The sequence below is a fragment of the Parastagonospora nodorum genome (genome assembly GCF_000146915.1).
Source record: "Parastagonospora nodorum SN15 chromosome Unknown scaffold_20, whole genome shotgun sequence".
In the NCBI taxonomy this organism is placed as follows: Eukaryota; Fungi; Ascomycota; class Dothideomycetes; order Pleosporales; family Phaeosphaeriaceae; genus Parastagonospora; species Parastagonospora nodorum.
This window is the reverse complement of record NW_001884568.1, coordinates 127,061-143,534: the sequence shown is the minus strand read 5'-3', so window position 1 is coordinate 143,534 and position 16,474 is coordinate 127,061. Positions and strand designations below refer to the sequence as shown.

General features: G+C 37.0%; 4 protein-coding genes across 4 annotated transcripts; 1 reads left to right on the top strand and 3 right to left on the bottom strand.

The window, feature by feature from the left end:
- Positions 1–122: 122 nt before the first annotated feature.
- On the bottom strand, positions 123–633 carry SNOG_11692 (hypothetical protein; the record flags this gene model as incomplete). The annotated part of the gene is made up of 2 exons (XM_001801878.1): positions 123–493; positions 603–633. The coding sequence occupies 2 exons, from the start codon at positions 631–633 to the stop codon at positions 123–125; spliced, it is 402 nt and encodes a 133-aa protein (XP_001801930.1).
- Positions 634–1,280: 647 nt separating this feature from the next.
- On the bottom strand, positions 1,281–2,799 carry SNOG_11691 (hypothetical protein; the record flags this gene model as incomplete). The annotated part of the gene is made up of 2 exons (XM_001801877.1): positions 1,281–2,685; positions 2,735–2,799. 2 exons carry the CDS (start codon positions 2,797–2,799, stop codon positions 1,281–1,283), a joined length of 1,470 nt encoding a protein of 489 aa, XP_001801929.1.
- Positions 2,800–2,920: 121 nt separating this feature from the next.
- SNOG_11690 (hypothetical protein) lies at positions 2,921–3,450 on the bottom strand (the record flags this gene model as incomplete). The annotated part of the gene is made up of 2 exons (XM_001801876.1): positions 2,921–3,261; positions 3,369–3,450. The coding sequence occupies 2 exons, from the start codon at positions 3,448–3,450 to the stop codon at positions 2,921–2,923; spliced, it is 423 nt and encodes a 140-aa protein (XP_001801928.1).
- Positions 3,451–3,549: 99 nt separating this feature from the next.
- On the top strand, positions 3,550–4,896 carry SNOG_11689 (hypothetical protein; the record flags this gene model as incomplete). The annotated part of the gene is made up of 1 exon (XM_001801875.1): positions 3,550–4,896. The coding sequence occupies one exon, from the start codon at positions 3,550–3,552 to the stop codon at positions 4,894–4,896; it is 1,347 nt and encodes a 448-aa protein (XP_001801927.1).
- Between the last annotated feature and the right edge of the window lie 11,578 nt (positions 4,897–16,474).

Genomic DNA, 16,474 nt, shown 5'->3' with positions numbered 1-16,474 from the left:
CCTGCAGGCGAATATATGCTAACTGTTCATCGGTCTTTTTTTGCATGCCTTCTCGTTCTGGATCGTTACTTAGTGAAATGTGAATATCAGGATAGCAGACCGGAAGATGCAACTCCACAGCGTCAGGGCTGTAAGTGAAAAAGTCGTCGGCGAAGGATGAAAGCCTCATCAAAGTCCTTTCTGTCCAAACCCTCCTCAGGTATCGGATCCGATGCCGTAGCAACGTTCATTCCAAGATCTTCGACGTGGAAATTCTCCGTAGTAAAATTATACAGCTCTTGATAATTTTGTTCGTCAACCACAATCCTGACACGCATGCCCTCCTGTTCACGAGCATTCGGGTCTTTCTTTTTGGCCTCGGCAATTTGGTCTCTGTATAGATGTCGTTTTATCAGCTTCGCCTCTTCTTTTTCCAAATAGTCTTCATGCGCCTTAACAACCCGTCCATTCGCATGATAAAGCACCATCTTGCCGTTCTTAGTGCTCGACGTGCCTATCTTCTTATTTCTTCCGCTCAATTCTCGTTTGTGATTGCCGAAGCCGTTTTTTTTTGCTAGAGTCAGGATGTTGAGAGTGTCTTCTCCTCGAGGGCGACATCTCACCCAAAAGTTCCATGAAGTCTTTGTTCACCATATCGGGACGAACAAAGACGCAACATCAGCCTCGAACGCATCCGTCGCACTCGAAACCCCTGAGATAGGCATGCGTTGCTTCATTATCAAGGACAAAGAAATAACGAGGATGTCGTGTGAATTCGGCTGTGCTCTTGGCTGTGAGGTGTTGAAGACTGGGGAGAAATGCGCAAGGCGTAATGTGGTGGGAGATGTCATACCAGGGTTGGTGAGTTAGAGTAGATGGAGTGAGATGAGATGATGAAAATGTGTGATGTGAAGGCAAGATGATGGTCGAGCGAAGCTTGGTGCCGCTATGTCTGGGTGACGGAAATGGACTAGCTCAAGTAGGTCGCAAGAAAACTCCAGGGCTAGGTACCAAAACAAAGACAAAGAGATGCGAGACGACACAGGTTGCACAAGGAATCATCGCAGTAGTTTGGGTGCTAATCATAAAAGATCAAGTTGTTTGGAGGTGTGATCGTATGAATGAATTGATGAGATGCAAAAACTGAGCTAAGAGCAATGCTCAACTTGTTGGTCCAGCTCCAGAAAGTCACAATCCTTCTCCCTACGTCCTCAAGCTATTGAATTTCCTGGTTCAAAGTATGATCTCATTTTCATTGCCCTCCGTCGGCTTCTCGCACTCGCCTGCGCCAGGTTGAGCGTCTAGACGACAAGGCCTGTGCGAGTCAATTCTCCCTTGCGCACTTCGCGATCGCAAGTACGAAGGCCTTCACCGTTGCCCATGACCTCGATGCGCTTGGCTACTCGATCATGCTGAGCACGACGGAAGTGGCGGTTGCGGCCAGATACATCACGCGGGCCGCTGTTGTATGCCCCAGCAGCAGGCGCAGAGCAGTCCCGAGCCAGATGGCCTTCCTCGGTACAGTTGTAGCAGACTGGCGGAGCACGCTCGTTGTTGGTAGAGGGCGTCTTGGTCTCAGCCTTGCAGTTGCGAGCGATGTGGCCCCCTTTCCACGGCAGTTGTAGCGAGTGAACGGCTGACGCTTGGTCTTCGGGACCGTCTCCTTTGTGATGGGCCGTGCAATCTTTGGCGATGTGACCCTTCTCATTACAGTTGTAGCAAACGCGAGCTGCCTGTGCCTGTTTTTTCGATACGCATAGCTCGTCAGGGCCTTCTGTACAGTCGCGCGAGGCGTGGCCTGCAACGCTACAGTTGAAGCAGACCGGCTTGGCCAAGCAGTCCCGTGCAATGTGGTGAGCTTCCCGGCAGTTGAAGCAAATGATGACCCTCTCCAGGTGCTGGGATTGTTCGCTAGATGTCTCGTCCTGTGTTCCTGTGGTGTCTTGAGATGACTTGACCGATTGCCTGGCTGGTCGCTTGCCGCCGCGGCGCCCACGACGGATCTTGTTGTTCGGACCAGAAGCAACCTTCTTCTCACTATCAGCTGGGTCCCGTAGCTTGAAAGAAGTGATGCTGAGGTTCTTAAGGTTGTCGTAGTAGTTCTGCGACCAGCGGACACCCAGATTGGTGATTGTGGCATAGTAATGCTTGCCGTTCTGAATGCGGTGCGCAAGAAGGTCCTTCATGGCCTTATCCAACGCATCTTCGAATGCATCATCCACCTTGGCGTACTCTAGGTAAGCGGAGTAGTTGCAAGCCCAAGGATTGGCCATCTCATGGGCGAGGACACGCGCTGAGTAGTCGAGGAGAGGCGGGATGAAGGCAGAGAAAGTCGTGATCTCTTCGATGGTGGGTAGGGCACTATGATACTTGCCCTTGAGACGTCCAACAATGCGATCCAGGAGAGGCTCGTACTGGAGGAATGCGCTATGGGTGTATAGCAAGACGAGACTATCAAAGGGTAGCTGTTCGAAAGTGTCTTCATCGTCCGGGTCCTTCTCGCCAGCTTGCATGTACTTGTAGATCCAACGGACGGGCAGCTTCGATCCATTGGGAATACACAATTTTCCGGTACGCTCCTCGATAAGTTTCTTCTTCGCATATGGGGAAAAGTGCGAGATAAGACTGATAGAAACGCCTTCCAAGCCGATGAAGTGGTCGTCATCAGGACCGACAATGATCGAGGCCTTTGGGCCTTTCTTAAGTCTATATTTTGTTAGTAAATTCACTGGCGTTGGAAGGAACATATACCCACCCTGTCAGTTGTGAAGCTGTCAGCGATTGCGAAGACTTCTTGGGTCGCCCGTTAGTGTAAGACATCGGGATGGTTGTAAAGTGGTCGATTGCCTCCGCTCGAGTTCAGTAGCGAGTTGAGATCAGCAGCCGAGGAGTGGCGGAGCAGAAGAGGTAAGCCTCTCGTTGCAGCTAGGAGTTGAGGTGATTATGTAGCTCGAGGCCACAAGCGTCGTACGCAAACCTGGGTGAATGAGACAAAAGTAGGACTAATCAAGTCGCTGTTGCCTTTGCTAGTAAGAGCAGTATTGAGGCCAAGTGAAAGAGAATCACTCCCAAGGGTGAAAGGGTTGAAATCCTCGGGTAGCAACGGCCTGATATGTTCGCGTTCGACGATGGACAAGCCTGGAGGTCTAACAAAATCTTTGATGCCAACTGAATCGCCTCGCTGGATGACGCTTAGCTGAGATGACCGTCGAGTATAATTAGATGGCATGTCGTTGTGCTCTACGGAGATAAGTGAGCCAAGTTTGAGGATCATCGCAGAACCTGTTACTACAAGCAGGTGAGTGCATATGGCTGACTCAAGAAAATCCAAGAGATCGGGCTCCCTGTAAGAGCATGTTAGCAACAGCCCCATGTCTCAGTGTACTTACGTTCGAATAGAACATGGCCTACTGCAATGCATCGCGACAAAGGTGAAGAGCCACCTGCGGCCATGTGCATTTGCGAGCCCATTCCGTCACGTGCGCATCCACTCCAGCGGGGAAAGAGCAAACGCATCGCGAGCGCGTATTCAGCCCAACTGCGCACTTCTAGACTTTGCCCAGCTCAACAATGCCGACCTACCGGAGCATCAACATCGCGCTGCACTCGCAATTCGACGTCGAGACCTTACCAGAGTACTTCCCTCTACCACAGAAGAATTACCCCGACACGCACAGAGTTCCAAAGCTCATCGACGAGACAACCTCCACATGTAGTGTCTACATTCCCGTCTTGCCCGGCAGCCTCTTCTGGATAGGCTACTCCGTCTCACCGCCCGTACCCGTTGGCCAATACTTCCTCTTCAAGCTCTACATTAATGGCGCGCACATTGTGAGCTGGTCTACTGGTGAAGAGGAGGAATGGAAGGGAAAGACTATGTTTGGGTTGTATGAGCGGCCAGAAGATGAGGATGGTAGGCAGAGGCTGGAGAAGAGGGCTTTGAGGTTCACAGCGATGAAGGACAAGAAGAAGTGGGACGATGTGGAGGATGTGTTTGATGAGAAGATGTGTCTTGAGATCCGAGTGCTTCGGGCGCATGGAAGGAAGAGGATTGAGAGGGAGGTGGAGTCTTACGAGAAGACGGAACATGCGGGAAAGGGAAAGGGCATCGGCCTCATCAACGCCGGGCGCGCCAGCTCAGAGCAGCCGAAGCGGTTCTATAAGTTCGCACTTACGGATCCCATCGATCAGCCGTTTGCTACGTTCAAGTACTTCTACCGCACATGGGAACAGCTGCACCATCTGGGCCTGCTGGCCGAGGATGCATTGGATGAGAACGACATGCCCATTATTGAGCCATACGATGCCGATGGCAGCCAGCGTTCTCTTTCAACGGCGAGAAATGTCAGCCGTGCTTCGACCCGCGGTGATGACATCTTCTTCGAGTGCGGCGATAGCGCTGCTGCTACAGAAGGCCAAGCTGCGTCGTCAGTTTCGGGGCCAGCACAATGTGTGAGCGGTTCCCTAGAGCAACCGCGCGCCTACATTCCACGTGGTGCACCCAGCGAGAAAGCGTCAGAAGAGACGTTGAGGACAGGCCGGCAGTCACGACAGCGTCACAGCGGGGGCGTAGGCACTGCACCACAGTCCTACCGCCTCTCCATGCCACCATCTATCAAGCTCGTCCCAACTCAGCAGAGCAATAAAGTCCTGCCCACGATTCCAAAGAAGGATGATGCTAGGTCATCTACGGCTTATAGTCCACACCCAGCATATCCGGTAGACGAGTGGAGGCTGCGCACCCCCAGTCCAGTCAAGTCTGTTCGTGAGGGAATCTCAACACCGCCGATGGCTAAGTCACGAGCCTCCTCTTTGTTCAGCGCATTCACTTCTTCATGGAAGCGTCGTCGTTCCCCAAGCGCAGGGGGTCAGGCGAAGTCAAACAACGTCGGTGGTAGTCGGAGTGTTTCCCATTGAGGTATAGTTGGGAGAAGCCAGGCACAACAGGATTTTACACTCTGCTTTGCGAGTTCTCCATAGATGCTAGGCGCGACGAACATGCAGTGGTTAGTACAGAAGGTGTCGTGAAGGATGGCGCCTCGGCGCGAAACATGGGCTGCTGCACGATTACGACGCGACTGCAAGGCACAGGCCGGCGATTGGCGGAAGGAAGCAGTTAATCCGACCATGCGAAAAACCTACCTAACTATGCTAAGTAGGGCCGCTAGAAGCTTAATAGGCCTAGGTTAGAATAAGCGAGCTATAGCAAAAACATGTTATAAATATATTTATAATATATTTACGCACCTTACTAATAACTATACTCTAAATTACTTTTTAAAAAGTAATTATATCTATAGTAAATTAAAACACGTTATAAATATATTAAAATACTTTTAGCTTATATCTCTAGCTTAGGCTTTAAGGCTATAGAGAACTATATAAGTAATACTAAAAATATATTTATAATATATTACTAATATATTTTAAAAGTATCTTACTTAGACTATCTTACTCTAGACTACTTACTTACTAGCTACTTACTCTTTACGCAGAATACGTAGAGCTATTATATTATTATATATACTAAGTAGCAATGCTATAAGAATATAGATAATAATATCTTATATAGCGTAAGTTAAAATATATTACTAATATATTTAGAATATATTTTATATCTTAATATTAATATATTACTAATATATTATAGAAAGTGCTAAGTGCTATAGGTACTCTAAAGACTTATTTTAGAAGCTTAAAGTATAGCATTAGTATTATAGACTTCTCTTACTTTAGCAGAGGCTAATCTAGTAGTAACTTTCTATAGGCATAGAAGTATAAATATATTTCTAATATATTTCTAATATATCTCTAAATATTTTTAAAATAAGTTACTAATATATTTTAGTCTTCTATTTAAATCTTATAGCTACTTATACTACTACTGCTAATACTACTTACTTTTAAGCCTAGTAAGCTATAGTTATATATAAGGCTAGCCTGCGTATAGTAGATAAGTAGATCTCTACTATCTGCTATGCTTATAGTATCTGCGCAGAATAGGTAATAAAATATATTATAAATATATTATAAATATATTTTACTAATAGTTTATAGCTCTATAGAACTACTATAATTACTATAGTCTGCGCTATCTAAGATAATAGTACTATGCTCTATAGTATATGCTACGCTAAAGACAGGCATAATAAGTTCTATAAATATATTATAAATATATTACTAATATATTTTAGCCTATATATTTAAGAAAGTAGAGAATAATAAGAATATCTCTAAGAGCTGCAAGCTATTTATATAGAATAATAAGTAGATAGTAGAAGAGAGGCATAAGAATATATTAATAATATGTTAATAATATATTACTATAAGCAATCTAAGATTTGCATAATTAATTATCTTCTATGCTATAACTATATATCGAAAATATACGTAAATATAAGAATATATATTAGTAGTATAATAAGAGAAACAGCATAATAATATATTATTATGCTATTTCTCTTTTCTTTATAAGACTCTTAGAAGTTTAGCTATAGTATACTATCTAGCGCTTAAAGGCTAGGCTAGCTTAGTAAATATATAAGAATTAAGTAGCTCTTAAAATATATTTATAATATATTATGCTAAAGTTAGTAGCATCTCTATAAAAGTAAACTCTAAATATAATCTTACTTAATACGCTCTTTCTAAGTTCTTATATAAGGTTTTTAAATAAGTATCTATATAAGAATCTTAAAAGAGCATATTATATCTCTTTCTAGCACTATTTATCTTAGTACTATTATATATTATATAATAACTTTTAAGATAAAGAGATTCTCTAACTCTAGAAATATATTTATAATATATTATATTTGCATAAAATATAAATATATTAAGAATCTCTATATAATATATTTTCTATAAAAAAAGATATACTCTAAGAAAGAAAGAGAAAGATATTTTCTTAGTCTATACTATACTTATTAGAACTTAAAGTAGTTTCTAGAAAAATACTTTCTAATAAGAGTATACTCTATAATAAGTTAGTAACTTATTTAAAGATAAAAATAAAAGCTTATCTCTTTTATTCTTAGCTCTATACTTTAAGCATAGAATACTTATATCTTTTAACTTAAGATATTAAATATATTCTTAAGAGTTAATATCTTTTTTCTCTCTTCTAGTCTTTAAGTTACTTATCTTATACTAAGAGTAGAGAATAGAAGATATTTACTTTCTTTCTTAAGTTATATGCATAGAAAGAAGAACTAAAGTTTCTTAAGGCTTAGAATATATTAATAATATATCTAGAATATATTATAAAAATAGTATTCTAGAATTAGAAGAAGCAGAGAGCAGTAGTATAGTAGTCTCTAGAGAGAGTATAGTACTAGAGCTTAGAGTAGGCCTATGCTCTAAAGAGCTCTATTTTAGAGCTTTTTTTATATATCTAGGCAGAGTATACTCTTATAGCAAAGGTTATAGTTTATATATAGAAGAATATATATCTAATATATTAGAAATATATTTACTCTTACTTTCTATAAATATAATAAGATTACTAAAGAAAGTAAGGCTCTTATATATAGATTTTATAGATAACTAACTCTATTTACTGCTCTAAATCTTATTAAGAGTATATTCTAAGTAGCACTTATAAAGGTATATCTTTAGAGTATCTCTATCTTAAAACTTCTACTATATTCTATTACTAATATATTTTAAATATATTTATATAGACTTATATAATAGAGAGCTCTACTAATAACAGCATAATAGAATAGCTCTTCTTAGTAGATTATAGTATAGTCTTAGTTAAATAGTAAGTATCTATTAGAGAGACTATTAAAGAAAAAGTACTTCTAATATGCTACTTATAAGAATATATTAGAAATATATTAGAGATAAGATACGTAGCCTCTTATATAGCGTAGCAGTATTTTATTATTTATAATAAAGAGTATTAATAAGAAGAGAGTTAGTATATAAGGTAAGAGCAGAGCTAAAAGCAGCTTAATATATACGCAGATTACTAGATATAGAATAGTAGTAAAAAATTTTTAGTGCTAATTTAATATATTTCTAATATATTTTAGCTATATTAAGTAAGCTTCTATTTAGCACTTATAAAAGCTAATTCTTTTCTTCTTAAGTTTAATACTTACTTCTTTATATATAGCTTTTACTTCTTCTATTACTATTTAAAGGTAGCTTACTCTTATTATATCTTAAAAGCTTCTTTCTCTTCTTAGAGAAGCGCAGTAATAGAGAAAGAAGAAGTATATAGTAAACTAGACTCTCTATAAATATATTATAAATATATTAAGAATATATTAAATAATATATATTATAATAACCTTCTATAGTAGAGATAACCTAGGCAGTAGCTAGCTAGGTAATATATAACTATTTAATATAAGTTACTAAATTAACTAAGATAACCTCTTCTTCTTTAGAGGTTATTAAATATACCTAGAAGAGTTAGATAAATTAAGAACCTTATTATTATCTTTAATCTTAATAATCTTCTAGTCTTATTAATACTCTATAGAACTTATAAATATATTATAAATATATTATAAATATGTTAATATAGATTATACTTACTTCTCTTCTTCTCTCTACTTATCTCTTACTTTATATTATAGAAGTATCTTTAGCTCTATAAGTTAATATTTCTATTAGAATAGCAACTACTATATAATTTCTTATTATTATATTTCTTAATATTCTGCCTATCTATCTTTATTGCTCTAAGAATATATTAGAACTATATTTAAAACTTATTTCTACATACGTATATTAGCATTCTCTCTAATAGTAGTATCTTAGTCTCTATATAGTATTTCTTTAAGCCTGCTTACTTAGCAGCATTTAAGTATAACTCTAAAATATTCTATATCTGCTTTAAAATATAGCTATATAGCTAATAGAGCTTAGCTATAATAACTTAGTACTTCTTATATCTTATCTAGTTTATTACTAGCTTACTCTTTTTATTTACTATAACTTATTAGTATTATATTTAGTATATACTAATAATACTAATATACTTTCTAAAAGATCTATATAAGCATAGTACTTATTAGCAGACTTAGAATTAAGCAGCGCTCTTATATAACTCTATCTAGAGTTAGTTATATAAAGAGACTATAGTATAGCCTAATTTAATACTATAAAGAATATAGATTTAGTATAATCTTATATAGTTTATAAGCTACTACTGCTAAAGTTAATATTATAAGTTAATGCTACTAAGATAGCGCTTAAAGCGCCTAATAATAAATATATTAGTAATATATTATAAATATATTATTATAGCACTTATCTACTATCTGCTTGCTATCTATATCTATAGTAGTTTTATAAAACCTAGTAAGATAGAGGTAATACTATTATATAGCTAGAACTCTAGTATACTAAGTAAGAAGAGTAAAGAAAGCTATAAATATAATCTTATATATCTTTAATATTTTATACGTTAGGAAAAGTGAAAAGTGTCTGGTTAGTAGTGTCGCTGCAATTTGCTGTTGATTTAATAGATATAACGATTTAACAAAGTCGCTCTAGTTACTTTTTTCTAACGTTAGGTTGACGTCGGAACAGTCTAGTTACTGTCCTCTACTGTTTAGCACTATGTAGCTATATTGCTTAACTATGCTTTAGTTGTTTTAGATCTTAGCCATTACCTAAACCATTCCTGTATTACTCCTGTAAAAGAGGCAGAAGGAGGTAAGACTACGGTTCAGTTGGCGCAAGTGTTTGGTAGGACAGTTCTAAGTCCTTCTATGCCAAATATAGCCTGCAGCTTATTAGGGCTTACTCCTGTTCTGTAAATCTAGTACTATTAGAGATAGGAGTCTTATATCTGCAAACTACGTGCGAGCTAGTTTCTGCACAGTTAGCGACTGTGCGAGATAGTGTTGTTACTTCTAGGAACTATAGCAGACTTAATGCATTTCAGAAAACATAATTGTATAGCTATTAATTGCTAATTTGCTCTGCTAATTATCTATTTAACTATTATATAGTACTATATAGGTCAGAGCAGTTTATCTCTTCTTCGTATCTTTCTACTAGAGCATTGTAGTCTTCTAGCTCTAATTCCTATTCGTCTTTCGTTAGCGCTAAGGCGTGTATAATGCAATTGTCTATCGTGTATTCCTCTGCTAATATAGCAAACTCGTCTTACGTGCTGTCTATTATAATGCTCTAACTTTTCTCTTTATTCTAAAACTATACTTGCTCGTCGTCGTTATGTGTTACACTTTCTATAAAGTTGTTAGCTTTACGAAACTCTCTAAGTAATATATCGTGTATTTTCTCTAATAATTTGCGCAGTTGCACTCTAGTCTCTTCCTGTTATCTGTTAGCTTTTGCTCTTATGTTATATTAGGCATCTTGCCTCTCTCTCGTCAGCCTCTATATCTTTCTTATTGCTGTAACTAGTTCTGCACTTATCTATAGTAAGGATATTATCTTCTTATTTTTTCTGCGCGATTATAGTCTTCTATTAATGTATTATATCGTTGCCGCTTATTATCTGTACATTTTATAAGAAATGTTATTAACGTTATTGTCGTGATAGTCGTCTGGCATAGTAACGTTAGATCTAGAGTTTTCAATGTAGTTCGCGTGTATAGCTATTTATTGTTTTAAAGCGTTTCTAAATAAGAAGACAGCGTATCTCGCTTAGCCTTTTCTACTTCTTGCAGATAGCGTTATAATTATCTATACTATGTTAGCTATTATTATTTAGTGCTGTTATAACATACTCTCTACAGTATAACTATAGAAATAGATTATCTTTCTCGTTCTGTCGTCGTAGTACTCTTTGATAGCATTATATAATACTATGCCTATAAGCGCTATTATGTTAGCGCTTAGGAACTAAAACTTATTCTAGTTCCCTGCTATAGCACTAATACTCTATTTTCTATTATTATAGAACGCTTGCGCTATAATAGCCGCAATTGCACTGTTTAGGAACTAGAGCGACGCAGGCTATTACTCTATAAGCTAATACTATCGTGTCCTAGATTAACTTACATTCTTAGGATTCTAGCGCAGGTAGACAAAATCCTAGAGCAGCTTATTTAGTTTAAGGACTCGCAGTTCGAGATAGTTTAGAGTATATGCAGCTGTAACCTCTATGCGTGCCTATTTTATTATATGCGTCTGCAGGTCGCTGCATATATCTAACATCTAATAAGTACTGTTAGCTATAGTTATAGATAGTCTGCAACTATACTTACTTAGCAGGCTGCACTTCTGCAGAGCGTAGTCGCTATAGACGAGCAGACTAGCAGAGGCGCTGTTTTCTAAGCCTCTGACTATGCATCTAGCATTAGCTGTGCAAATATACTTCTATAAGTATCTAGCTACAGATTAACAGGTGTACTATATAGCGTTATCCTATTATTTGTTAATAACTGCAATAACAATATTACCTAAGCCTTATTAAGTGTACTTTTGTGTTTAGGTTATACTAGTTCTCTCGTCTAGCGTTTTTGTGTTCTCTATAGCATTTAATAAAATAGGTCTGCTAGATAAGATAGTAGAAGGAAGGCTTATGCATATAAGTTAACGTAAACTACTTTAGTAATTATAGTATCTTTGCTTATATTGCACAGAACGCAGTGCGTTCTTCTGTGTTTAAGAGGTATGCTGCGTAGCAGCAGTGTTCTGTTTTAGTTTATATTAACTAATCGTTTTTATTCTAGCTTAATGTCTAGTCTCTATAGATTAACTAGTGCGTAAGGGTGCAGGCGTCCCTTTATTAGAACTAGCATATCTTCTAGGTTCGTGGGTTTAAGACTATATAGAAGTTGCTAAGTCTTGTGAGTTTAATTGTAGTATAGTCTCTCGTAATAAAGATAGTAGAGTTGCGCTTTGCATAGTTCTTAATTTCTATAATTCTTAGTCTTGCTATTAGTGTTAGTGTCTATCTTTGATACAGACCTTTACGCTCTCTTATATCTAACTAAGCGGCTGCGCTCTCTTTACAGAAGGTAGTGCTACGCTGCTGCGCACCTGCTAGTTTCTTATATTCTTTACTATAATTACGCGTTTTTCTGTATAGTACGCAGGTTTATACTAGTAAAGAATCGCGTTTAGTCTGCGAAGGATTAGTTATGTCTCGAAGAGTGTGTTAGAGCATGCAGATACTTCTAAATTGTTACGCTCCTTGTATAGTTTTGTAAGAGGTTATCTGCTGTGCTGTATAATTAGTAGATATACTATTGTTAACTGTCTTCTAGTGTTGCCTATAGTTAATTCCTGTTAGCACGTCTTAGGGGCGCTTATCTATTGCCTTGTTAGGTCTATTCAGCTTAATTTGTTTGAATTATAGCTGTGTTCCTAGCGTTATTAGTATACCTAATGATATAATATGTCTATAGCATTAAGGAAAGAGCATAGCGCAGGCTTTAGCTTAATTTTCCTATAAGGACTCTCTAAAACGTTTTTCTTAAGACGTATATTATATTAATAGTTTAATTACAAATGTAGCTCTATAGAGTTTCGTTGCAACTATATCTTGCAGTGCGCTATGCTAGCGTGCTTCTGTTGATATTTGTATATAAGTCTAACTATCTGCTGTTTTCGTGTAGTAGTATATGCTACTGCGTTTATTCTTAAACTCTACCTCTCTCTTAAGTGTCTGTATAAACTGTGTATAGTTAAGGCTACTAATATCTTTGTATTCTGTTGCTAGGTCGTCGCGCACATATAGCAGTTAGTCTATTTGTATAAGGATCTAATCCTGTTCGTATGCACTAGCTACTAGAATAGTTAATAGTTAAGGAGCGTTGTTTATAGTGTTAGACTGTCTAGCACTGTAAACTATAGCCTTAGCATATCTATTATTATTCTGCAGCCTAGTCTTAGAATTATAGTTATATCGCATTTTGCGTTGCTTAGAGCGTATCTGTCGTATTATATTGTAATTATATTAGACTGCTAAGTACGTAATTGTACATAGGCGACTGTTAGGCGCTGTACTTTGCAGCAGGCTGTTCTGTTGTAACGCAACTACTCTCGCTATCTATCTAATATGCTCTTTTGCAGTCGTCGTTTGCAGAGACTAACATAATATAGCTTATTCTCTTATCTCTCTCTTAACTTCTACATATAGTGTCTTGTATTTATTGCTTATTAAGATTATTGCGTTGCAGATGCTGTCCCTAGACGAGCGTTCCTGTGTTTGTTGCAGTAGTGTTATAATTATAAAGATATAGCAATTTAGGATTCTATCGTTAATAGTAGAGTACTATCGTTTATCTTAGAGAACTATTGTAGTATAGGTAGTCGTTATTAGCTGCTTGTGTCTTAATAAGTTATTATTTATAGAGATAGAGCGCATGCTGGCGCAGCGTCTTTGCAACTCTAGTCTAGCTTATATAATTATCTAGCTAACGACCTGCAGAGATCTTCTGCTTTAACAGCTTAAGATTCTTATTAACTAGGCCTTTATACTTATTAGATTTGTTGCGCAGCATTACGCCTGCGTTAGCATTAGCAGGCAACGAGACTTCTACGTCGTTAAGGAGAGAGAGAATTAAGATTAGCATAGTTTCTATATGCTGTATAGGCAACTAACCTAACGAGTATAAGAGCTTAGTTAACGAGGATCTTGAGCTATTAAAGCAGGAGATCTCTGCAGGTTTTGTAATGCTAACGCACAGAACAGCGTAGCAGAAGGAGAAGGACGAAGCAGACTTAAGATAAGTTAAGAGAATAGTAATATTAAGAGCTTTAGAGGGAGTAAGAGTAATCTAGAGGAGGATAGGGAGATAGATTCAGGTATAGAGGATAAGGATAAGGAGGATAAATAAGTAAGACGCAGCGAGAGCATAAGATATAGCTTCTGCTATATCTCTCTATCGCACGAAAATTTTAATGCAGGAAGGAGACTTAACATAAGCAATTAATGTTTACTTTAAGATTTATGAATTATATATAAAGGGCTATTCTTAGTTATTTCGTATTCGCTTCTGTTAATACTCTTATAGCGTGCGCAGTAAATTAATATTAAATATTAGCAAGTATAGGCGGTTATATTTCAATCCTAGTTGATATAGTTGTTAACGTAGTAAGATATAGTAGTATAAGTTATTAAATTAGGCAGGTCTCTTAGTACTAAGTGCACTAGGGCGGATAATCGTGCTTAGGTTCGTAAAACTTAAAAGCTTGCAATATCTAGCGTTTAGAGGCTGCGTTTTAGGCCTGTTGACGCACACTTAACATTCTAGTAGTATTGTTAATCTGTCTATTATTATTAAACAGCAATACCTTAGAGAATGCCCTAATATATGCTATGTATTTTCTATCTTTGTCGTAGCAGGTATAGTTAATAATTGTAAGTATTAGGTAGAGCTAAGCTACTACTCTACTATCTGTTACTGTTCTAGACTATCGTCTATTATCTCTATGCTTAAATTCTTGTACCTAAACATAGTCTCTACGCTAGAGGCCTATCTGTTGCTAGTTAGGTGCGCATCTTATAACCTCCTTTATTGCAGTGTTTAGAGTTATTATGTCTCTTACTAGAGGACTGCTAGCACTTTATAGAAGAGTGAATCTATATACTTATACAGCTAACCTAAGATAGGTCGACATCTAAACAGTCTTTATTATAAGAAGTAATTAGTTAGCCTGCTGCTGCCTAGCGTTTGTTGCAGATAAACACTGCTGCTGCATATATAAAGTTAGATATTGCTATGTTTGCAGCAACCTCGCTTAGAGGCAATTTTATTAAATAAGGCTGTATTCCTAGTATTAACTATCTAAGCCTGCGGAAGAGAAGAGGGCGTGTTACTCTTATAGAATAAGTGCGATCTTAGATGTTAACAGTAGTAGACAGTTAACTCTATTTAACTATAGTAGCATAGTCAGCTGCTAGTAGTGCTGTTCTCTAAGAATTATATAAGCATATTTGCAGTATATACTCTTTCTTATTTATTATAGAGTAGAACTGTTTTACTATAGTAATATAATATGCTTTGCTGTTTGCTCTAGTGCATATACTATCTAAAGCTCTATATATGCGTATGTCTTATATGATATATATTAACGCATGCTACTTAGGATAATTAAAGTTCTTCTCTTCTCCTAGCGTTTGCTGATATACTTAAAATTTCTCCTTAAATATATTCATCCTCTCTAGTGCTCCTTAAATATAGGCTAAGGTATCCTCGTTATAACTCTTATATTGCGCTAGTATAACTAGGTTGTATACTATATAAATAAAATGCAGCGCAAAAGGCGCCTTTAATATAAATAACAGAGATACGACAGCTATAAGCTGTTATATGATTACCTTTTGCTCTATGCTAGTCTATTAGGAGACTTCTATAAATGCTCTCTTATTATTAAAACGCTTTAGGCTAGTACTATGCATTACCTAACAGAAGCACTCATTTAACTAAGTACTACTAGATTCTTGCGTTACTAGTGTAGTACTGTTATCCTAGATCTTTCTGCTGCTAGGATAGATATCGTCTAACATATCTTGCATAAAGTCTAGCATCTTTATTACTAAACCTTTAAGCAGCAAGTGCAATGTATCCGTTGCTAAAGACACGTGAATATTAAAGTTATAGTGCTTTTACCTAAAATAATTAACTAGATATATAAAGTCGTCGTGTCCTTTATTAAGACATCTCTCTTATTATAGCTAAGTGAATTGCTCTGTTCTCTATAGATAAGATCTATATAAATTCTCTCTGTTATTAGATGCAACGGTATAACGCATGCAATAGCAATTTTTCTTTATACTAGTTAAGAGTACTTGTTCTTCGTAGTTAGCTAATATTGCGCAAATAGTTAAGTAATACTGCCTTGTTCGTCTGTCTACGCATATAAGTAGTATTCTAGACTTAGCTACGTTTTCTAGTGCTGTATTAGATAGTAAGCAATAGTGTTCTACTATGCAGGCTAATATAGTAGTGCTTAAACTTACGTAATAGAAGCTTGCCTATGTAATAGTAATACACTTAACTCTTAAGAAGAGGATTACGAATCTTAGTTGTAGAAATGAACCTAGCTAGAAGAGTACTAGGTGTTAATCTCTAACGTTAGGCTTTGCAGGACAGATTCCTAATTATAACGTAGACTAGCTATGCTGCTACATCTTCTAATATAAGTAAGAGTTATGTTTTGTTAACTAATATAATAATTAGCACGACTATTGCTCTATCTAGTACAGCATATTGTTATATGTTCTACTACTAGTCTCTAGAATATAATTTATAATAAATGCGAATAGGATAGTCTGTATTGCCTAAGAAGAATTAGCTTAGAGCGTATACTAATTTATCTGCAAATAGGCGATAGCTGATTATAAACGCAATTAGCGACAAGATGTTCTAATATACAAAAAAATGTTAGTTAGCCTTAAGTCTAGAAAGACTAGACGTCTTAGCAATGTCCTTCTATATCTAAATATTATCTTATATACTAGACTGCATTGCTAATATTGCCTCTTGCTATTAGCAGCCTAATTGAAATAGTAATCTCGTGTATAAGTTATATAATTGTGCGTCTGCAAAGA